We start from the raw sequence: 24,256 nt of genomic DNA on the forward strand, positions 1-24,256 counted from the left end.
TCTGATTAATCAGATTTACAATGTTTTGGTGACTGGTATGCCAAATCAAAATCCGTCCGTCAGTAGACAATATGACCACTTGAACACTGCAACCTAATAGTATTCATCTAATACTTTTGAGTATACTCTAATACTTTTGAACTTCTGTTCAATTTCTGTTAACTATTGCAGCGTGAAAACAAACCAAACTATGCAACAATTTGACTGCCTCAGTTCGAAATTGGTGCAAAGCCTATTACCTTCAAGTGTAAAAATGCCTTTAACTTTGTGGTTCTTTGTCAAATTGATTGCCTTTGACCATGCTTTATGATTTCAAATGCATTGTTTACATGTTGTATTCAAATGAAAAAAAATCCAGTGAAGAGTTTCCCCTCCTCTAACTGTCCAAAATTCCCATCAGCTATGCGTGTTCATGGACCAGAGCCATCATTATCACAACTATCTGTCCTTCACCGCTATTCTGTATCTGTTTGACATAAAGTAGCATTTGTTTGTATTGTGTCATCATGTCTGGTAAACCCTGTTATGCTGTCATGATGCAATTCTGGCTATCTCATTCTGAATTCCATTCAGGCTGAGCCTTTTTTTCCCCCTTGTCAAAGGTTTCAAACAGGTTTCAGACTTTTTCTGACAAGGGTCTCAGTTATTTAACATCTTGAGAACAAAAGCTATTAGCCTGTTGCCACCACATTACTATACACAAGCCAGTCGCAAACTCTCTCTGTGATTTCAAATAGTTGTTTCATGTTTTTTAGTAAAAATGTTGTTCTTTGTTTCTTCTTTTTTTAAGCACTTCAATTTACAAATCTCTTTGCATTCAAAACTCGTGGTCAGCATTACAAGTGTCATGGGAAACATCTTCTGATTATACAACAGGTGATTTTTTTTTTTCTTTTTTTTTTTTTTTTTAAACACAAAACCCAGACTAAACTTCATCAGTACATGAGTATATTCCATTGCTTCCCTTTAGCAAAATCCTGATAAGGAAAGGATGTGATTTCTGTAGTATTTCTTAGAGCCAATAAAGAAGACACGGCATCAGCATGGTGATCCTGGCACCACAACGTTGGACTGGTTAAGCAGAGTGCCCCCCTGCTGTCTGACATTCCTCTCATACCGCACTTTTTCTTTTGAGTTTGGCTCATTGCATCCTACCAATACAAGTTATTCCACTGGCTAGCTACCTAGCACATCTCACTGCTGCACATATTCTTCAGTGCTTGGCTGGGAGAAGAGGTCAACGGTTGTGTCCTACATCAGTATTGGCCAACCAGTCGGAGACACATTTTTTGCTTTGTGACTGCAAAGGGCCACATCATACACATGGGCACATATGAATTGTCTCCATCCCTTCCTCTCACTCTCTCTCACAAAGAGACCTCTGCTGACTTAGATTTCCTGTAAATATCACAAATAAACATGATAATGGAAAAAAGTTGGCTCCAACATTATGAATCCACAGGCCAGCCCAGCATGACCATTGTGTGCACTGTCACACAAACACACAAAAATCAGTTCACAGTCTACAAACAAAATAATAATAATTTTATATTTAATACTTTGACTTTTGTTTAGAAGGGGATTCTGTCCCAACTATTAAAAATTATGAAGAAAAAAAACAGCTTTTTTTAATACCTATTAATTGAAATCATACTTTTTATCATATTCATGTTCCCAAAATCATTTCCCAAACCTTTCCTATTACTTTATTTTCCTTTTAACCATTTTTAAAATATTGATGGTAGATTCCCAGCTTTAATCTTGTCATTAGGGTTAACATTTTTTATGGTTAACTGTCCTGTGGTTTTACCTATACTTTTTGATACAAAAATTAGAGCATCAACCATCACTTACTGTATGTAGCATACTTTAGCATCGTATTCCTCATGTTTTTCCAAGAGAGCTCTCCTGGTCTGATCTGTTCAACATGTATTAAAATAATTTGCTGTTTCTCTGTACTTTCCCCAAAAAGTTCAGTGCGTGGAAATTGTATGATTTTTCTCATCCTTCCTTTGACGGTTTTTGAGTGCTTTTTACATTTCTTCAACAACTGTATCTGCTTTTCTGCTTGAATTTTCAATCTGACCGACTTGTGCTTGTGAAGTTCATTCCCCTTTGGAAATTCCTGGTCGATATTGGAAGGAAGTGAACTGAAGTGGCACTGGAGATTTGAGACCTTGAAATTCGCAAATGGCGTCTGGCATATAAGGCAGAAGGCTTCATCATTGCGTTCTATTAAAGAAATTAACTCTCCCACTCTGTTATAAACATCCTGTGTTGTTCTTCATATTTTCATTTTCCTGTGCATTTCTTCTGCCATTTTGAGAACAAACTTGACATGATACTCAACAAGATATTCTCTCCCCAAAATTTATGTCCAGCGTGCTTATGTGTGAGATGAAAATATCATAGCATATTGATCTCAAGCTAAGGGATCTCGTGTAGGCATACATTTTAAAAAAATTACAAACAAAAATTGTCATGAACGAAAGAGCCACATGAAACAGGGAAAAGAAGCACATGTGGCTTGCGAGCCGGGTTGGCCAGGCCTGTCCTACACATTAGAAATTGAATGATGAAAAATCGATAGAATGAAATGTAGAAAGAGATCACTGGTTGTTTTCAAAACGGTTTCCTAAGGGAATTGTGCTACAGATTTAGATAATCAAGCAACAAGAAATAATTCACAAAATGATTAGTGAAGTTCATTGGATTTGGAACCCATGATATGTCTCGTTTGTATTGTAAATGACTGCGAAGGATACCTTTACGATCCTGGAGAGAAAGTTAACATTTGCATACTTTCTAGGTATGCAGTTTTATAATATCCTCTACTGTGGTATTTTATCTATAAAGTACTGTGCAAACATTGAGAATCGAACAAAGAAAGAGAAGGAAACAATTTAAAAGTAAAAACTTGATTTTTGACAAATAGATAGTACCCCACCTCCAGCAGTGCTGTCATATCTATGTTCCAAATAGTTACACCTATACTGTATATTGTTATTTTAGTTTCTCCAAATGCATTTTATTATCTCCAAATTTACAATTGACTATTTATGCAAGAAGTTGTACTTAAGCAGTATTGGACAGCAAAAATAGTATGACCAGCTATCTGGTACATTTTTGTGGCTCTGCTGCTACATCTCTAGTGTATTGAGGTCTTGTGAAACAGTATCTCTCACATTGACACTTTTGCATTTGTGAACAGCAAATGTGTAGCATTTCAGCCTGCAGAGTGTTAAGGCCTTCATGAAGCTACGGACTCATTTTTATTAGAATCAATGAAAAAACATTAGATATAGATGTATCACTTTTGACCCATTAGTTTCATATAATCTGATCTGTGATCTGGTCTCCCGGTATAACCATTCTTTCATTAGTTCAGCACATTCACCTCATACAATTACGTACTTATATGTACATATGACACATTTGAATTGGACATTGAGAGCCATATAATCACTGGATCAATACTGATGATTTGTTATGATCAACAGCAGGCTTGTTGGGATTTGTTTTCACCTTTCCATCAATGAATGTCAAAGTGAGAAGAACAGAGCTGTGGAGTTTCTTTTTGTTTTTATAAACATAGATATAGAGATTACATAGAGAACACTTGTATTATGACATCACGGCAGATTATCATATAAGCAATTTCAATCTTTATGTTTCCATTGATAAACATTTATAGGTGATTCATGTGCTCAGTTGAGATATTCATATAATTGAGGATACCTATTAATTTAGGATCCCTATTTTGTAATCTTTATTAAAAATTAAATTCAGATGTCAGCATTAACACAATGAATGCCAGAGGTCTTACACTGTAACACCTAAAATTTAGAGAAGCCCGAATGCTATTTGAGTCTTGGGATCTTCACTGACTGCACTGTAAATGTTTTACCACAGGGTGGCAGCAAAACACTGTCATGGAGAAATAACCTTATGTGGCTGCCTTAAGAATCAGCAAGAAACCGCTTAAAAGTGAGATCAGATCACCTGGAAATTTTCTCACTTAAGATTGAAAAGGATTGTTTTTCAACGCAACTTAAAAGTAGTCCTTAAAATTTTGTATATATAGGTCTGATAAGTAATGCGTCATCATTTTGCTTTGAAATGTTGTTGAAAATCTGTTTAAAGCAGCTGATGATTGTTATCCATTGGGGTCTTGTAACTTGATTTGAATTTCATTACCTAAACACATACAGTGATGTATATTATGGTATATATATTTTTTTTTGTTGACGAGTCCCACTCCCCTTATGATTAACCAGGTCAATACATGAATATGACGCACTCATTACAGAATCTTTTTTTTTTCTTTTTATGCTAACCGCTACATCAGCCTCAGGATTGTAACTGCTTTGTCTTGAAGTCACAGTCAATGAGTTCTGTATTCCCATTCAGCCTGTCAGCAAACCAAGTATCTTCACAATCCTTTAACAGAAGTCAAGGCCAGAGGCCCAAAGATTCACACAAACTACTACTGTCTTCGTAGAAATAATGGATCCCAATCCCTGTTAAATATCAGTGTAAGACTAATTAAAATGTTCTCTGTAAATGCCATACATTTGAAAGGCACACACAACCCTAGGCAAAAACTTTACAGGGTGTGAGGCTGTAGTGGATTTAATCTCTTTAAACAGGGGCTCATACCTCTTGTTAAATCATTTTCAAACTATAATAATCCCCACTCTAATTAATTCCTTGGGGGGGCTGGGGTAGGGAGGAGAGAACAAACAGGTTAAAGACAAGGAGACAGTGTCCAAAATTAACTTTTTGTCTCATCTAGAAATAGAGATTATTTGATTGGGGCATAAAGGCATTTGCGTCTTGATTGCATGGAAGTACATTTCATTGAGAGAACAAAGCACATTAATCTTAAGTAAATCAAAAGAGCCTGTACTAAAAATTTTGGGGGGATAAAAGCTGGTCAATATATTTATTTTATTTCTGCTGTGTTTAGGACTGAAGTTGTGTTGAAATTTCATTTACATTAAATGATCACATTTCTATCTTGTCCTTCAACATGTTTATATGTGAAATTAACAATTTTTTTCTAACTATTGCTTGTTCCAGGATGTTGAAGTACACTGCTATCCGGGATGGCCTAGGCCTGCTGGCTGTGAGGAGAGCATGTCTGTTTTCCCGCTTCACCCATTCTAAACCGCACACCGAGTACCGGGCAATCAAGAAAGTCATGGTAGCAAATAGAGGTAGGTTCCGAATCCAGACCAAATATATAATTCATATCGACAGATCACTGTTATTATTTTATACTGTAAGATGGTGTGTCAATCCTAATGAAAAAAATTCCAGCATCTAATGTCTTTGAGGAAAAAGAACAGACACTGTTTAATATTTGATGACCAGCATCCCGCTTTGCTTTGGCTCAGACTAATATTATTGAACACCCTATCTGTTTGAGTCTGCACAACATAGATGTGTATGTTTTTAACCCTCAACAAACAACTACTTGAAATACTTGAAATAGGTGGAAATTATTAGAAAGTTTAGTTTTCTGCTCATTTTCTATTGCTTAGACACATTGCTGACACAAGTGGGATTTCAAGACGGCAACGTTTGGAGAAACTGAGGACATTATACTGCTAGAAAGTTAGAGAAATTGTCCTCAGAATCAAGCGTTCCTCCTACCCTGTCGAAGTGTAGTTGAGCAAGACACTGATCTGCTTCCGTGGCACTCCCGAATGCAGCAGTCAAATTCTGCTGATGCTGGGCTGTATATAACTGAATATTACGAATAAAGCGATTTCTATCCTCTATCTGTCTATCTATCAATGTACTGTATGAAGTCTATGAGGTACATGCTTTACATTGTGTTGCAGGGAAATTTGAATATCACAGATTATCAGATCTAATTTTAAGTACGTGCAAATATATACAAGTCTGGAATCTAAATTATGTATTTTAGTGATTATATTTTTTAAATTGCATTTAGTAGAAAAAGCCTCTTCAATCATGACTCCTATTTCAATTTTTTTTAGTCCTTTCCACCTCAGAACATTTGATATTTAATGAATGACTTGCAAGCATGTCAATGTATGTTTATTCCCACTAGAAATCAGAGTCAAGTTTTAGCTACTGTGGTTGCACAGTGTGGATGAAAGAAGCCTTCAGATTCTCAACTGCCATATGATGATTTGTAGTTATGAAAATTTAAAAGCCTTCTGTTTCTTATTTCTTACATGTGTTCTCCAAATTCTCCTACATTTTGGAGTTATATCCTTGTAGGTAGCAAGTTACTTCTTCCTAAGCTTACGTAAGTTGCATACACGATGTAGGAAATATTTTTCTACAGTCTGTATTTTTATTTTCTTTTTTGTGTGTTAATTTTGATATTTAAAGGTGACCAATTGCTAATTTAATGAATTTAGTGCCCCCAGTTTGCGACCTTGATTTACTGAAGTGAAATATACGAGGGCTGCATGGTGGAGTAGCGGAAAGTACTCTTGCTTAACAGCAAGCGGCTATCAGGTTAACCTCCTGCTTGGTTCTTTTTGTGGGTAGTGTGCATGGTTTCCCTCTGAATGTGTAGTCATAAATTGTAGTTGTTCGTATGTCATCATATGTGGATGTGTGATCAACAGATGAGCAGTCCAGGTTAAACCGAACTCTTATTATTTTATGACAACTTTGGCTAATAGAAAAACAAACAAACATAGATATAAATGTCTGCACATGTACATGTGTGCGTGTGTATATATGTATATATATATATATATATATATATATATATATATGTGTATGTGTATGTGGATGTGTGTGTGTGTATGTATATTTGTATATATAGATATGTGTATAAAGATATGTGTATGTATATATATATGTGTATATATTCAGTCAGGTCAATAAGTATTTGATCCCCCTGTGATTTTGCAAGTGCTCCCACTTAGAAATCATGGAGGGGTCTAAAATTTTCATCGTTGGTGCATTTCCACTGTGAGAGACGGAATCCAAAAAAATAAAAAGTCGGAAATCAAATTGTATGATTTCTTAACAATTTATTTGTAAATTACAGGGTCAAATAAGTATTTGATACCTGGTTTATCAGCCAGATTTCAGACCCTCAAAGACCTGTTCTTCTGCTTTTAAAGAGTCCAACTACACTCTGCTCATCATTCCAATTGAGTCGCACCTATTTTAGGTTGTTAGTTTTTTTAAAGGCACCTGTGCACCCCACAATCTGTCAGAAGTGTAGCAGCCAACATGAGTAAAACCAAAGAGCTGTCAAATGACACGAGGCAAAATTGTTGACCTTCACATAGCTGGAAAGGGCTACAGAGCAATTGCCAAGCAGCTTGGTGAAAACAGAACAACTGTTGGAGCCATTGTCAGAAAATGGAAGAGGCTAATGATGACTGTCAATGTTCCTTGGACTGGGGCCCTTCGGAAGATCTCTTCTCGTGAGGGATTAATGATGCTAGAAAGGTGAAGAATCAGTCCAGAACTACATTGGAGGAGCTGGTCAATGACCTAAGGACAGCTGGGACCACAGTTTCCAAGGCTACCACCAGTAATACGCTGAGACGTAATGGTTTTAAATCATACATTGCACAGAATGTTCCACAGAAGGTGTGTGTGTGTGTGTGTGCAAAAAAGTATTTAGTCAGCCAACAATGGTGCAAGTGCTCCCACTTAAAAAGCTGAGAGGCCTGTAATTTTCATCATAGGTATACTTCAACGATGAGCCAGAAGGTGAAAAAAAACAGAAACTCACATTATCTGATTTTTAAAGATTTATTTACATATGTATATATATATATATATGTATATATATATATACACACATATATACATACATACATATATATATACATATATATGTATGTGTGTGTGTGTGTGTATATACACACGTGTGTGTATATATATATATATGTACATATACACATACGCACATGTATGTACAGTATATGTGTGTGTATATATATATATGTATGTATGTATGTATGTACGTATATGTGTATATGTATGTATACGTAAAATAATAGCCTTGTATCAAACAGAAGTTTCTTGCTTTTCAAGATTAATTTTATGACTCACAGCAGCAGACACCATGAAAATGAAAAGAAGATTAGACACATTTTTTTCAAGCTAATGTTCTGAGACGAAATTCAAAACACGTTCATTTTAGAAAATGTGGATAAGTCAAATTCATGCATTTGAGTCAAATTATGTCATAGAGCTCTTTACATTTACCCATTTTGAGCACATATCAGCATGCTGCATTAGTTTAATTATTTCATTGCCCGATATGTGTGTTTTGTGCAGCTTTAAATTCTGAGTATGGATTGATGCAGTTCTCCATACCCCCACACCCTCGCTGATGAAATGGCTGCAATGTGCATATGATGAATAGATTTCTACTTGGATTCTTGTAATGATTCTCATTCTGATTTAAGCTATCATTTTTATTTGAGTACATTGTGGTCTTTCTGCCTCGGAGTAGGGTTCCCTTTCAATCTCTGATCTCCACATTGGTGTGATATGATATCCACAATGCATTACTTCACATCCATCGCACAGGAGTGCAAAGGACATGGCTCGCCTTGAATGTGCATGTGATGAATCGAAAGACCAGGCCATCATATCAGCTTGGATTCCGCTGCACCGAGCACATCTTGTCTCACGCTAATATTCCAATCCTTTTTTAGCTTTTTCTCTCCCCTGGCCATCCCCTCACCTCCTCCTTACTCCTGCTGATCTCACTGCACTTGTCAGATGTGCCCCCCCACTGACTTTGCTCCCTTTCACTCTTTTTCCATTTCTACTACTTCACATTTCCTTCTGCATTTTTACTGCTGCTTCTGCCTTTTCAACTTTTTGTCACTTTGTTGAAGTTGCATACATGTTGTGCTTTTGGTCCCACAGTTTTTTTTAAAACTTCCCTGTGGGTTGTCTGTCTAATGTTTCTTTTTTTAAATTCTCAGCTTTTTCTGATCTAACATGCAATAGATTTCTCCCCTTAAATCCATTACATTTCCTTTGACTCTTCGTTCCGTCTCCCTTCCTCCCCACTATCCTTTTTAATTCTACCCTTTTTATGTTTGTAGTTTTCTAGAAGTCTTTCTCTGTCTTGCTTGCCTTCACTTCCTCTTTATAATGCTCCTCAAGTGTTTGAACACTGTCCTCCCCTTCAAGCAAGAACAACACATCTCGCTAGTTTTTAGCGACTACATTCTTTTTTCCCCCCTGAAGAATATGTGGAGTCTGGCATACAAGTATTTGGCTCTTGTGACAGCAAGATAAAAGCCAGGCAGTGGTTTTCTTTTCTAAAGCTCAGATTTTACATTTCACACAAACTGCAGGCTTGTTGCAGTGGCTGTTGATGTTTTTTGCCCAATGTGGAGTAAAGCTGATGAAAATGTCTTGCATTCACATCTCGTGTGGCATAAAAAATACTATGTTTGTTTTATTATCTCGGTAGCAACATTAGCTGTAAAAGAGTGCCTGCTACAGGATATTTATCTTATCATTCATTTTGTATGCCTTTGAAAATGATATGACTTAAACTGAAAGAAATGAAGCCTCCCACAACATACACGTAAGTTTACGATAATGCGTGGGAAGAAAATAAAAGTCCTACAATTTTTGGCTGATGATAAAATAAAGGTTAAAAATAGGTTCAAACACTCTGCTTTTTTTATATTTTTTTCCCAGGTGAGATTGCTATCCGTGTGTTCAGAGCATGCACTGAGCTGGGGATTCGGACTGTGGCAGTCTACTCAGAACAGGACACTGGACAGATGCACAGGTATTAATCTCTGCTACATCAGAGCACAATAGGTCAGCTGTGGTTTAAGCAAACGAAGCCTAACAGGCAAATGTTTTAGGGAACTGCTCAGCTGACACCGCTGGGTATCGACCATGCTAGCAGTTGTTTAGAGGGAACAGCAATTAAAGGAAGCATTTTTCTCCTCCAGTGCTTTGGACTAGGTATCTATTTAGCTGTTCATATTAAATGGGGACACAAGGTTTAACATATTGACAAAACAAACATTGAGGCGATTCACTCTTACTTTTTAATGTCTTCGTATTTATAACATTTAGGTCTGATTTAATGAACACTGGCATAGCGTGGTAATATCAAATGGCTCTCTTATACTGTTTTTTCTGATTCATTCTCTTCACAGGCAGAAGGCAGATGAGGCTTACCTCATTGGGAAAGGTCTGCCACCTGTTGCTGCTTACCTGGACATTCCTGACATCATCAAAGTAGCCAAGGTAAAGAGAGTTCCCCACAAAAGGTTGCAAACAAATCTCTATTTTGAGCAGTGTTAGATTTCAAGAAATTGCAGAATTAAAGTAAAAATGCGCAAACCTTTCATGCATTTTAAAGTGATTGAGACTTTGTTGCATTTGAGTTTCATATTATAAGATGCTGTGTAGTCCAATTGAAAGTTAAAGTCCTTGTGTCATCCTAGGTGATAGATTTAGAAGTGAAAATGTTTTTCAGCAAATATGAGAAACCAACAGGATGGATCTCTTAGGGGCTTCTAGGACATTATTGTAGTATCATACAAGAATGTGTAATTCTGTATATAACTATAATGCATAAAATCCTACAGAGTATTGGATTACACAACCTTTTGGGAGTTAAAATAGTTACAAAATCACCCCACAGTACTCGCAACTGAGTACAACATTGAAAATTAACAAGAAATTAGCTAAAAAGTAAAATATTTGAAAGGAATTGCCTGGGAAAGTGAAATTACAACAAACTGAAAATTAAAACATTTTGGAATTGAGGAGAGAACATATTCTTTTCAACTATAGAGTTTGAATTGTCAATAAAATTGTCCTCGAAAGTAGTAGGAGTGCTCCTAAGCGACATATCATTTGTGAATACATGCCAAAAAAGAGCCATTTTCCATCTGTTCTTTTTTTCCACTCTTAAATGATCCACTTGTGCTTTTTCGGTTTCCTTCCATCCCAGCAGCTGTATCCTGTACAGTTGTTTGTCGCTACTTTCCCCATTTCTTTCCTCCATTGTTCCTTTCTTCCTACTTGTCTGTCATTTTTCTGCTGTATATCTTTTCATGCTTTTTGCTTTGAAGGCTGCATTACGCCCCCTTCTTCTATTTGTGTTCATTTATCACAGTCTATGATGAGATCTTGCCCTTCTAACTACCCTCTCCAACCCTCCCTCACAGCTCCAGGATATGCAACCAGTTGCTCTTTTCATTTTTCCATTTCAGTGTCTTCCTGTTTAGAATTTTCTGAGGTCATACAGCAAGGTTGGAAAGTGTTTGCCATCCAAGTTCACATATCATAGAGATCACCCCCCCCAAACTGTACTTGTGCATGCATGGTCTCTACTCAGCCCCTCTGTGGGTTGTTCATTTGGTTTGTTTTCACATTTCTATCACCAAATACTGCTTAGTTAATTTCCTAACGTACCATTTGTCTTTGTCCCAATACCCTCTGTGTTTGTCTTAATAGCTACACTGTATTTGAGTGTGTGTGTTGCAACTATGAAGCTGCACAAATGAATCATTTAGCCTACATTTCTTCAGGTTGTCTGGGAGTGCCTTACTGTGAATGTATTGTATTGTGCGCTCTGTCCACTTCTCTCTTGTTTTGTGGTCTCTCTTGATTTGTGCATGTGTCTTGCATCTCCATAACTTGCTTGGATTGCCTCCTGTAATAACGGGACAGTCCATAATTTTGGTCCGGCTACAAGAGCAGATGGCACTGACTGATCCGGAGATGACTGTGTCTCAAGCTCATGAGCTACTGTAATTTTCTGCTACTGCTGTGTTTGTCTGTCTGCTCCTCTCCGAACCATCTCCCTGTCCGTCAGATTATGCGTCTGTCCACTCACTCAGTCTGCTACTTGTGTCCATGGACTGGATGATAAGGGTGATTGCAATTGCTATGATAGAAGGAGAATAAAATGTGTCACCAGCAAAGCCCTTCTGCAAAATCCTTTGAGTGAAATCCTTTTAGTGACTAGCTGAGAGTGAGTGCCAAAGCATGTAGATTAGGGTTTGTGAATGCTCTCTAATAGTCAGCCAAGTGTTAACTAAGCCTGTTTAACAGGCCTGTTATGAAGACAAACTATATTTTCTTTCTCTGGGCTCATTTAGCTAAGATAGAGGATTGACAAATAACAAGAAAATCAAACATCAACTGTTATGTCCAGATTTTCAGCCTTCACAAATCAAAATTACTGCTTTATTTTCACACTTTTCAATCATTTGAGTCTTTATTGTTCGGTAGAAGGGGGCATAATAATCCTCTTTTTGTCATTTATTCTGATTTATTGTCTTTTAAATTTCAATTTTAGCCCATTCCTGCAAGCACCAGGCCTGTTCATGAGTTCCACATGCAGTCAAAATCATGAAAACCCTGGCAAGCTTGTTAGCTAATTTTATTTTAATTGATAGCGAGAAGAGCAAAATATTGGGTGAAAGTATTGAAATTATCATTCTATGATAACTCTTCATCTGACAACTTGTATCTGAAAAGGCTAATCTTAGTTTATGACCAAGAATTATGTCCTGTTATTTAAAGCATGTATGCAAACCTTTTTTGTTGCATTCTTGCTTCTTAGGACAACAATGTGGATGCCATTCATCCAGGCTACGGCTTCCTGTCTGAGCGGTCAGACTTTGCACAGGCCTGCATGGATGCTGGGGTGATGTTCGTCGGGCCGACACCTGAAACCGTGCGCAAGATGGGAGACAAAGTGGAGGCTCGCTCTATCGCTATCAAAGCAGGTATGAATCTGAGTGACTGGCTGGTGTTTGTTGTGTTGAACAGCAGACTCATAAATCTCTACACACTATAGTGTGGTTATTTTTTTCAACCTAAAGGGATAGTAGCACTAACACACCATGTATTTACTTAAATGGCTCTAAGCAAAGCAGACCAATGATGACAAATACATCGATGCTGTTTCAAACTGAATCAGATGTTCTAAATGACAGTGCTGACATTTGTGATTGTTACTCAATCCCCCCATAAACCCACTAGCCTGCACCCTGCCATTACCTAGCATGCGTGTTGGCTTCTATCATCAAAACATAAATCTAGTTTATAGTTAAGTTAAGGATTTTAAGAACAGAAATTTCTGAATGTTAGTGTAATTTGCCAAAGCAAAAAGGGAATGCTCAAGTTATGCTTTCCACTTGGTGTATGTTCGTATAATCAACCTCATGGTCTCCTTGTACCATGACTATAATGTTTTATAGGTCTGGACATGAAATAACCATTAATTTTCTTGTACGCTTATCCCGCACTTAGGGTCCCCTTGCCTCTTTCGTCACTTAATTATTCATTTATCCGCATGTTTCCAGGTGTGCCTGTTGTCCCAGGAACAGATGCCCCTATTTCAAGCCTGCAAGAGGCACAGGCATTCGCCCAAACTTATGGCTTCCCCATCATCTTCAAAGCAGCATATGGGGGCGGGGGGCGGGGAATGAGAGTTGTCAGAGAGTACGAGGTGAGCTGATTGCCATTGTGATCTCCTCTGGTTTTGATAGAATTCAACTGCCGAATGTAACATGTCCAAAGCTTGTCCAGATAAGAGGGAACAAACCCAACTTCATGGTCTCCTGGCCCAATTACAAATTTTTGTTTTCATATACTTAAATTTCTGTTTGTGTTGAATCAAAGTTTAATTGCCCTGATATTACAACCTGGTAATTAAAACTGTGGCTGTCAATTGCCCAGGGTTTTTCCTTTTTTTTGTATGTGCACCGGTACTCTGAAATGGTCTCTATCACTTTATCCAGCCTCTTAGAAATTTCAGGAAGCTCACGCCTCTGCATCAGCCCAGGACATTAAGAAAATGTTCATGAATGTGGTCACTGCCAAGAATGCAATCCCCAGAATGTATCATTGTATTAAGCTTATCAGAACAATCACTTTGTGTTTGGTGCATGCATATGTTACAAAAATAAGCAATATACATGCAATTGAAATAAGAAAATAGCCTGTCTAGAGCACAATGCATTTACACAAAATAAGCATGAGGGAAGTTGCACCTTGACAATGTCAGTCTGTCTCTAACAAGCTCACCTTCATTGTAAGGCCTGGATACAAATAACGTTTTTCATTCTTTATCGCAACATCATCGTTATCGTTGCTTTTAAGTGGCTGTCTGTATCTAAGAATTATTGCATAAGTGCCTCTGCATTAGAGTTTTTAGCCTTTTGTTAATAACGTAGCATCAAAAAATCTGATTGCAAAATAATCTTAAAATCTGTGGCATGTGTAAATTTAAATATACAGCTATTAGACAATTCAGATAATTTGCTTGGGACTTGCTTAAGCAGAACACTGGCTTGTGGCCCCTGGGGGCAGCATTGGACACTTGCTGTAGATAATGTTAATATTACACTTTACAAGTATCCTCAGGGTAAAATTACCTCTTTTTTTTCCATTGGTTCAGTCTATTCAAGTTATTGTTTTTTACGTGCAGACAAGGAGATACTTTCAATTTGATAAAATCTTCAAACAGAGAGTTCATTGTTGTGCTTTTCTCTGGAAAAAAAATCAGAGAGCTAAAGAATTATTTTAAACTTTTTGAAATGTTTGACTTTATCAAACCAAAGTGACTTACCAAGTGACTTTTAAAAGTACATGCTTAACCTTACCTTGCTATGTAGCTGTATAATGATTATTTTCAGCGATTTAAAAGCCGCACGGAATGCATTGCTTAAGTCAGCAATGCTCTGCAACATTTTAAAGTATTGTCTCTTGTGCTCACATTTTGTCAAGCAAAGTACTCGCCTTTACTACTCAGTTGTGAATCAGAAATGCAGAAGCTTTCTAAAACTCAAGTATGTAAATGAGGTCATGCAAAACACCACTGGCATTTATAAGTTCTAATCAATTGCTGCATTTATTTGAAATGGTTCTCAATAGCAGATGGATGAATAGGCTTGACAACTGGATCAATAGCCATTAGCTAGTTGCATTCATTAATACCTAAATTCAGGACATTTACGCTTTTTTATTTGTTCTAGCTATGGTGTTTCTTGCATTTAATATTTGAATTACAGTAGATATGGCAGTGTTGCCAAATAAGGTTACAATCCCTGTGGAAGTATGAGCTCTACTGAATTATATTCAAAGTCTCATTAGTCTCATTAGTTTTTGACATTTCTCATTATTCAGTTTTCACAAAGACTTTTGTAGCTTATGTCTCAAGATGTGAAGTAATTTTGAACATATCGCTTCGTACCTTTAAAATAGAAGTCATGAATATCTAGATTTCATTTTGACCAACTTGAGAGTCATTTGTATGCAGACCTTACAGATTGAGCTTAATGATTCACAACAAATTGTTGGACCCCCTTGTACAGTGGGGAGAACAAGTACTGGTATTTGATACACTGCTGATTTTTCAGCTTTCAGATTTTTTTTCCCACTTGCAAAGCATGTAAAGGTCTGTATTTTTATCATAGGTACTCTTCAATTGTGGGTGATGGAATCTAAAATAAAAATGCAGAAAAACACATCGTATTATTTTAAAGTAATTAATTTGCATTTCATGGCATGCAATAAGTATTCAGAAAAACAGAACTTAATATTTGGTATAGAAACATTTGTTGGCAATTACAGAGATCAGATGTTTCTTGTAGTTCTTACCAGGTTTGCACACATATCAGCAGGGATTTTGGCCCACTCCTCCATACAGATCTTCCCCAGAACCTTCAGGTTTTGGGGCAGTCCGAGGGCAATATGATCTTTCAGCTCCCTTAAAAGATTTTCAATTGGTTTCAGGTCTGGAGACTGGCAAGGCCACTCCAGGACCTTGAGATGCTTCTTATGGAGCGACTCCTGAGTTGCCCTGGCTGTGTATCTTGGGTCATTTCATGTTGAAAGCCACAACCCATCTTCAAGGCTCTTACAAAGGGAAGGAGGTTGTTGGCCAAGATCTTGCGATACATGGCCCCATCCATCCTCCCCTCAATCAGACCACTTGACCTTCGTCCATTCCTCCTCTGGATTATCTAGATGGTCTTTGGCAAACTTCAGACGGGCTTGGACATGTGTTGGCTTGAGCAGGGGGACTTTGCATGCGCAGCAGGATTCTAATTCATGACGGTGTAGTGTGTTACTAATGGTTTTCTTTGAGAGTATGGTCCCAGCTCTCTTCAGGTCATTGACCAGGTCCATCCATGTAGTTTTGGGCTGATCCCTCACCCTCCTCATGATCATTGATACCCCATCTAGATCTTGTATGGAGCCCGAGACCAAGGGAGATTGACCGTCATCTTGAACTCTTTCCATTTTCTAATAATTGTGCCAGCAGTTGTTGCCTTTCACCAAGCTGCTTGCCTATTGTCCTGTAGCCCATCCCAGCCTTGTGTAGGTCTACAAGTTTATCCCTGATGTCCTTACATAGCTCTCTGGTCTCGGCCATTGTGGAGAGGTTGGAGTTTGATTGAGTGTGGGTACAGGTGTCTTTTATTCAGGTGAGGAGTTCAAACTAGTGCAGTTAATACAGGTAATGTGTGGAGAACAGGAGGGCCTCTGAAGAAGAACTAATAGGTTAGTGAGAGACGCAATTCTTACTGGTTGGTAGGTGATCAAATATTTATGTCATGCAATAAAATGAAAAATTAATTACTTAAAAATGACACAATGTGTTTTTCTGGATTTTTGTTTTAGATTCCATCACTCACAGTTGAAGAATACCTATGATAAAAGTTACAGACCTCTCCATGCTTTGCAAGTAGGAAAAACTGAAAAATCAGCAGTGTATCAAATACTTGTTCTCCCCACTGTATGTGCAAGGTTGCATTAAATTGCCAGAATTGTGCTCATTTTGATGTGTGCAGATTTCCTTAAGAGTGGGTGGGAAGCAGAGCAGGATCTATCAAATCTCTTGTTGAGAAGGTTGACCAATGGATTTAGCTGCCACAAAATAATGGAAGTTGGGCTTTCCAAAGTGTCTTTCATCATCCAGCATTTGTAAAAACAAAGGAGCATAAACTATTTAAAAGGTTTTTTTTCCCCCAGCACATGTTGTACAGTGTATAGTCAATCTTACTTGAAGGGTTCTCGTGTGTCTTTTTAGCTATCATGAATTACATTGAAGCCTAACCATAAACTGAGCATTTTCAAGGTTCCTTCTTATTTAGAAGCTCCTTTGAAACCATTTTGAGCTCTGTGTAGGGAAGAGGGGTGATCTCCAACCAATTTATATTCAACTACCTCCTCAAGTATAGATATAAGATAATTATTCCATGCACACCTATGATCTGCTGCTGCAAAAACAGTGATGATGCAGAGGAGCATAATGAGCTAAAATCTTACTTTAAATTGAGTTCTGAAACCTTAGGATCACCTAACCATGACTTATTTGTAACAGCAGACACTCATTAGGTCATAGGTTGAGTTTGTCTTCAAGCAAATTTATGCTGCCTTTGAAAGAACGGTTTAATATCCACACTTTATTAGGAGGCATCTTAAGAACAAAAAATTACTGTCAGCAGGGTCACTGGTGTCAGTGTTTTGACAGGTGCAAGCATTTTGTAAATGATTTTCTGTCTTTTTTTTTTTTTTAAGGTCAAAGTGAATTAAATCTCTAATTTATTTTCATCAACCACCGTATTGTTTGAGATGCCTTTTAGCAGAAATCATGGGGTAGCTTGCAGCAATAGTGTTGACAGATGCGAATTATTTCAGCTTGTGGTCTTTTGTTTCCCAGTGTCATCCTCGAGTTGACAGCTGAGGATAGGCTCAAATATCCTGCTCTTGAGGCACAGGGCAGGGTGCACGTAGTGGTGACTCAGTCCTTTGCCAACGGGAGAGATTGGATGGGTTTGCAGGATGTCACAGGCTGACTGATACAGATTGAGTCATGACCTTGACATGCTTTGCTGTGTCCTCCTCACAGATCAGCCTATGTTTACACACCCTTGGGGAGTAAGATGCTACACAAAATCACAAAAGAAAAGAAGTATGGCTAAAAGTGTAGCAGATCACGTGACAAACAGACATTTATGATTTCTCGTGAAAATCTTGGTTGTGAAATATTAGACCTGAAACAAATATGCATTTGGAAGCAACAAATCTCTTCATGGGGGTAGAAAAACTTTAACATCCCTCTTGAAATATTGCTGAAAGTCTGATATTTTGGAATATTTCCTTCTGTTTCTGCAGGAACTTGAGGAAAATTATCAACGGGCCTACTCAGAAGCTCTGACAGCTTTTGGGAACGGGGCTTTGTTTGTTGAAAAGTTTATTGAAAAACCAAGACACATTGAAGTGCAAATCCTCGGTAAGTGCAATCTGTGACTCTGTCTTCAGTAGTGTTCAGTTTTGTTTATGTAAATTGAGGAAGGTTCATTACGATGACTCAGTGTGTAAGTCTTTGAACTTTGTATTGATACAGAATAGAAACAGATGAACACTAAACCTCATGCCTCAGTGTTTAATTTATTTTATGATTGTTGTTCTACAACCTATGTAGTTGAAGGATGATAGATGATTGTATGTGTGACTAATGAAAATTGCACTGACGGCAAGCTCTGTGTTTGCCTACCAGAGCAAGCCAGTGAATGGGATACATATACAAGCAGTTTGAATAAACAATCCTTATGGCCACAACATTTAATCAAAAGCACCAAGATTTATTAAAGTCACAGTAAAGAAAAGAGAATAAGGTTAAAGAAAGAGATACATCTACCTTTGGGTGCTCTTTTCTTTCTGAGCTGAACATGAACTATCATCCCAAAATAGTGGGAAGGAACTGTTTTGATATATGCCTCTGAATATATTTTTTAAGTGTACATTGCACTTTTTGTATCTTTTGAATTTATTACAAATGTGACTGCTAGCTGTGGACAGTGGCATAACTTTCAAGTTGGACAGGCAGGCAAATGCAAACTGACAAGAACATGTGTGATTACATTTTCACTTTACCAGTTCGTGATTTTGCAGTTTTGTGTTTTTTTTTTTATTCAGGATTTCTCTATATGCGCTTTTGTGTGTGTGTGTGGTCACTACTATTAATCACCATCCCAAGGGCAAGTGAGGGATTTTCAATTACCTGCGAAAAGCCATGACTTTGCTGGCCTTCAGTTTTCTGACGTTTCTATTTCTTTTCATTTTTGTGTATAATCTAGCTGCTTCTTCCCCAAGCATACTGATACTTTTCTGTGTATTTTTGTTCCTTTTTTGAAACACATCTTTTTCTTCCCAAGTTTCCATTTTCGTATGTCAAAGGGAACGCTAAGATAACACATCCTAGATCCTAATGAATGAATTATTCTTATTAAATATTTTGTTCTTTCCATAGTTGAATGTGCTAACAACAAATTAACACAAAAACTATCAATGGAAATCAAATTTATTAACCCATGGAGGTTTGGATTTGGAGTCACACTCAAAGTTAAAGTGGAAAAACACCCTACAGGCTGATCCAGCTCTGATGTAACGTCCTTAAAACAAGTCAAAATGAATCAGCATTCTCTCCCAAGTGGACAGTTTGATTTCACAGAAATGTGATTGACTTGGAGTTACATTGTGTTGTTCAAGTGTTCCCTTTATATTATACAGTATATATGTTTGTGTGTGTGTGTGTGTGTGTGTGTGTGTGTGTGTGTGTGTGTGTGTGTGTGTGTGTGTGTGTGTGTGTGTGTGTGTGTGTGTGTGTGTGTGTGTGTGTGTGTGTGTGTGTGTCAATATCCAAGTTTGGCACTTACAAGGAAAAGAAGATACACAAAAATCTTATTCAATAAGGTTTTTGACTGTATGTATACTTTTTATCCTGTATGTATATCCCTCAATTTCTTTACATAATGGGTTTTGGGTTTTGGGTTTATCTCTCTTTTCCCAGGTGATAAATATGGTAATGTCATCCACCTCTATGAGAGAGACTGCTCCATTCAGCGGAGACACCAAAAGGTGGAGTCTTCATTTTTAAATAACACTAACAAAACTTAATGGTGTGGTCATTGTGAAATGAACTTAAGTATATTTCTGGTACATTATGTAGATTTGCATGAACTGGGTAGTGTTGGTAGCAGTGATGAAGGAGGGGTGATAAGCAGGAATCACTCCTCCAGTGGCCTTTGGATTTATCTTACGGTTTTTGTTGACAGGCCAATTATAGAATTGAATATGACTCGATATAATAATGATCTGAGCTTTGATGGGTCTGAGTATTGTAGATGTACCAAGGAGATGGGTAAGAGGATTATACACAAATATACATTAGCTTCTGCTAATGCTGCTTGAATGGGACTGCGCAACAACACAGCAATTACATAATTCTTCACCAAATCAACTTTGCTCAATATTCCTCTCATTCAAAAGTTTATAACTTAGAATGGATAACTGTTTGTTACAGTTACTGTCTGCCAGATGCCTGTAATAGCCCTTTAAATACATTACTGCTTCACTCGATTATTAGATTAATGAAAGCACTGCATATCACCTCACGGGACAAATAGAAAATGCCATCTAATTCTCAGTCAGCATAACAATGTTTTCATAGGAGGAAGCTGATTTAACATGTGCAAAATTTCAAAGAAGTTTGAATCATGTATTCATGACTTTCTTTCCCACTTCCTTAATCAAATTACCGGTATAGAAGATAATCACATTAGTATGTCTGTTCATGCAAGCACTGATGCTCTTTGATTTTTGATGCCTAATCTGCCTTTGCCCCTAATCTTGGATCTTTTGAATCTCAAGCAAGAATTTTTTATATAGATTTGGGATGGCAGAGCACTGATGGCTTATTTTTTCTGTCTTAGAAGTGCTATTTATACTTGGAAAGCATTTTTTTTCAGGCGGAGCAGTTATTAGATAAAATTATTTCAATAGCGTTCCTTTGTCTATTTTATTCAGTTATTGCCTTAGTCAGACACAGGTCACATTGAATGGAGCTTGTTTCAGTAATTTTTCTTGGATGAATTAATTTCTCTGACATAGCAGAGCAAAACAAATCAGCTTCCAAGTCCTGGCCCACCCAGCAGCTGAAGCCAGGCGGAGCAAAAGGCTGATGGTGGCTGCAAACGATTTTGCCCATCTGTTTTTACAAAGCTGAAATGACACAAATCACAACAAATTGGAGGACTTGGATAAAGAGGAAAACGATAGTTGTGGCCAATTAATAGTTGCAAATTAACCCAGACTGTATGTAAATGTTTTTTCAAAGCCAGGTTGATGTATATCGGCTTTTAGGATCACACTTTGCTGTTATTTGAACTGTAGGGAGAGCCAGTGCTTGCTAAATTGTGGCTCACGCTCTCAGGTTGTAAATTTGTATAAAGTTATTCAGGATAAACTTGACTCCATTTGCAGTTTCATCTGTCTCATCATTTGAAACCACTTGTATTTGTATGACTTATTGACAAACCTGTCAGTAAACTACAGATTCCGCAGCTAAACACTTAGTTTCTCACTTGAAATTGTTTTGAAAACACATTCTTTGACTCATATTGGCTTCATTCCACACAGCCAGTAAAATGTAACTCCAATTGTTGACAGGTTTTTTTCCCCTTCACTTTTAGTAATCAAAGTTTGGCTACTGACTTGATTTTGTAATTGAACTGAAGCATTGTAATACTTGACAGTATTTTGCTGGAAATAAGCCGTTGTTGTTCCTTCAGTTACAACATTATAAGCTGGTAAGACGTCAGTGTTCACTCTATCCTTATGTAAAAAATTTGATGTATTTCAGAATCAGTTTCTTTACCAGTGTTTTTAGTTCCTTGGATATTTAGTACATTCAAAAGACATCCAAATAAGCACAAAACTTCTGCTTTTAGACAAAAAAGGTGCCAAGGGTTATGTTGACATATACATGCATGTTGTTCTTCTCTGCTCTGTCTTTGGGGGTGGGCTGCAAAAAAAAGACCCAAACACATTTCTGTACTGGCTAGTTGTTCTGTTCATCGTTATCTAGACATACTCAATGCTCTATTCCTAGTTTTGCATTAATAGTTACTATACCAATAAAATTTTGTTGTTTTGAAGGTTGTGGAGATTGCACCAGCTTTCCAACTGGACCCTCACTTGAGAGACAGACTTCATTCTGATGCCGTCAACCTTGCCAAACAGGTATGATTATATTTTCATTGCAGAGGGCAACATATCTCCAAATCTCCTTCAAAAGTTTATCAATTTTTGCAACTTTATTTGACTGCAGTCATTTTCCAAAGGACAGGGTTGAATAGAATAAGCTAGATTGTATGTGATCATTTCTGTCATTGAGTGCACAACTTAAAAATAAAAAGAATAGCAATGACTAAAATGTAAATCAGGCAAATCCAATTTTTTCCACTTCTGGCTGATCTCCCCTGTGTCATTAAGTCTTGATGGTAAGCTATCATTCAGGAAGTGTCCCCCACCTGGAAGGACTCAGTGTTGATATTGGGCCTGTACAGTCAGAAAATTTTGCCAACCACTAAGTGATTGTGATTATAATTTATAATTTGATTGCAAGTTTTTTATGACGTGACATTATTGCTGGTGTAATCTTTTACCTTGTCAGGAATGCCATTCTGCCTTTTGTGTTTGTTTTCAAAATTACAATGTCTTGTAATTTGAATTTATTTTATAATTTTTAAGTGTACATAAGAAACAGCTTGTACATATTAATGTTTTATAGTCTTGGAATGTGGAGTTGTTGTCTTTCGACAAGGGATTAAGTATGGTTATTTATACCATGGAGTATCCTACATGATACCAAATACGATATTCTACATTTATCTATGCTCACCAGCAGGAGTTGAGACTCATGCACTGCAGTGTGGGCACAGACAAGAGAAGTGCTATTATCATCTTCTACTAAAGGAACCAAGGCAATAACATGATTTTCCCTTAAAAGTTGGCATATCAAAATAAATATCCCAGTTGCCGGAAAAATCTTTTAATGAGCATTTGTTATAGATGTGTTTTGTATAGCTATTGTGATGTAAAGAAAGCAGCCACTCTGCATCCTGTCTCCAGGCTGAATTAAGACATAGATTTAATTCATTAAAATTGTACTTATTTCCTCTGAGAGAAGTATTTTAGAGGGGTTTGTTCAAATAAACTTGGCAGACTTGTCGGGAAATGGCTCCCTGAAAAAGGAAAAGCTTTTCTGGCGAGGGGCACCAGTTAGGTCTTCTGGGCAAATTCCCAGTGTGATTTGTTTTTCTGTCCGTAACTTGTTTGCAAAATAACTGGGCCCTTCCCAGGAATTTTAATGCTCTATCTGTTAGTTATTCAAATGAGGGGGTCACTTATGCTTTGCCAAGCTGTAGAATCTTGTTGGAAACATTTTGTCAACACTGCGGGCTGTAAATACCATTGTGAAAATGTGAACCTTCTTATGTTATTTCTGGAAAGCATTTTGATAATCATTGCACAGTTTCCCTCAAGGTGAAGGGTCCTCATGTACTTACCGTAGCTGTGATTTTTAAGTTATTCTGGGAAGCTGTCGGACTGTTTTTGATGCAATGTTATGGCTTTGCTTAAAAGTCAAGCTTCACCTCACAGAGGAGATTTTTTTTTCATTGCACTCTTGTGGTAATAGACCAGTTGAGTAATGGACATTAGTTGATAGAAAAGGAGAAAGAGAAGTTAAAACAGATGATGGTAATGCTCTCCAGAAATAACCTTGATAATATTGACAGAGACATTATCGTGTTAGAGTGACGTTCAGAGCTAGACGGAAATGGCAAGATGCATAACGTGACCTACTCTTTGTAGTTTTTTTTTTTCTGTTGTTATCCAGTTGTATTTAGGAACCACTCATGTCCGTCAGTTCTTCGCTAAATTGCCATTTGATATGAGAGCTTTCCATGTATGGCGGGTAGGTACAAACGAGTGCATTGCACGTTCACAAACACTTTCTTGTTCAAAGGAAATGTTCTTCCTCTTATAGTGAAAGTGCTGCAAATCACTGTCTGTGGAGTGCGAATGATTTATCATCCGTTTTCCAGTCCTTTAAATTAAGATTTTAATTCCTTGAAAATGTGGTTATACTGGTTGTCATATGAACAAATGAGACATAATTTGGTATATCAGTAACCATTTCTTACAGAAATGGTGTCTTTTTTTTGCAGAATTATATCAATTAAAGGTCATGCTTTCACAAAAATAAATTCTTTGATCAGAAAATGGGAAAATACTCTGCCAACATGTGTAGCTTGAGTTGATTCTGTGCTCTTTTGCTGAAAAGACTTGGACAGGCAGTTGTGAGATAATAAGCTAATGTTACAAAATTTGTATAAAAAAATCCTTCCCATTATCCATTTCCTGCCTTTAATAGCTGAGA

General features: G+C 37.3%; 1 protein-coding gene across 2 annotated transcripts in view; it reads left to right on the plus strand.

Moving 5' to 3' along the window:
* pcxb (pyruvate carboxylase b) overlaps positions 1-24,256 on the plus strand; it is a 307,943-nt gene that overhangs the window by 8,205 nt on the left and 275,482 nt on the right. For both annotated transcript variants that reach the window (XM_086165402.1, XM_086165403.1), the window contains 8 exons: positions 5,083-5,219; positions 9,682-9,775; positions 10,155-10,245; positions 12,578-12,743; positions 13,323-13,468; positions 18,145-18,262; positions 19,823-19,890; positions 21,970-22,053. In XM_086165402.1, coding sequence (XP_086021528.1) covers positions 5,083-5,219; positions 9,682-9,775; positions 10,155-10,245; positions 12,578-12,743; positions 13,323-13,468; positions 18,145-18,262; positions 19,823-19,890; positions 21,970-22,053 — 904 coding nt within the window. The remainder of the gene's footprint in view (positions 1-5,082; positions 5,220-9,681; positions 9,776-10,154; positions 10,246-12,577; positions 12,744-13,322; positions 13,469-18,144; positions 18,263-19,822; positions 19,891-21,969; positions 22,054-24,256) is intronic.

This window comes from Fistularia commersonii, chromosome 19 (genome assembly GCF_037954325.1).
Source record: "Fistularia commersonii isolate RoL2024-O1a breed Wild chromosome 19, RoL_Fcom_v1.0, whole genome shotgun sequence".
In the NCBI taxonomy this organism is placed as follows: Eukaryota; Metazoa; Chordata; class Actinopteri; order Syngnathiformes; family Fistulariidae; genus Fistularia; species Fistularia commersonii.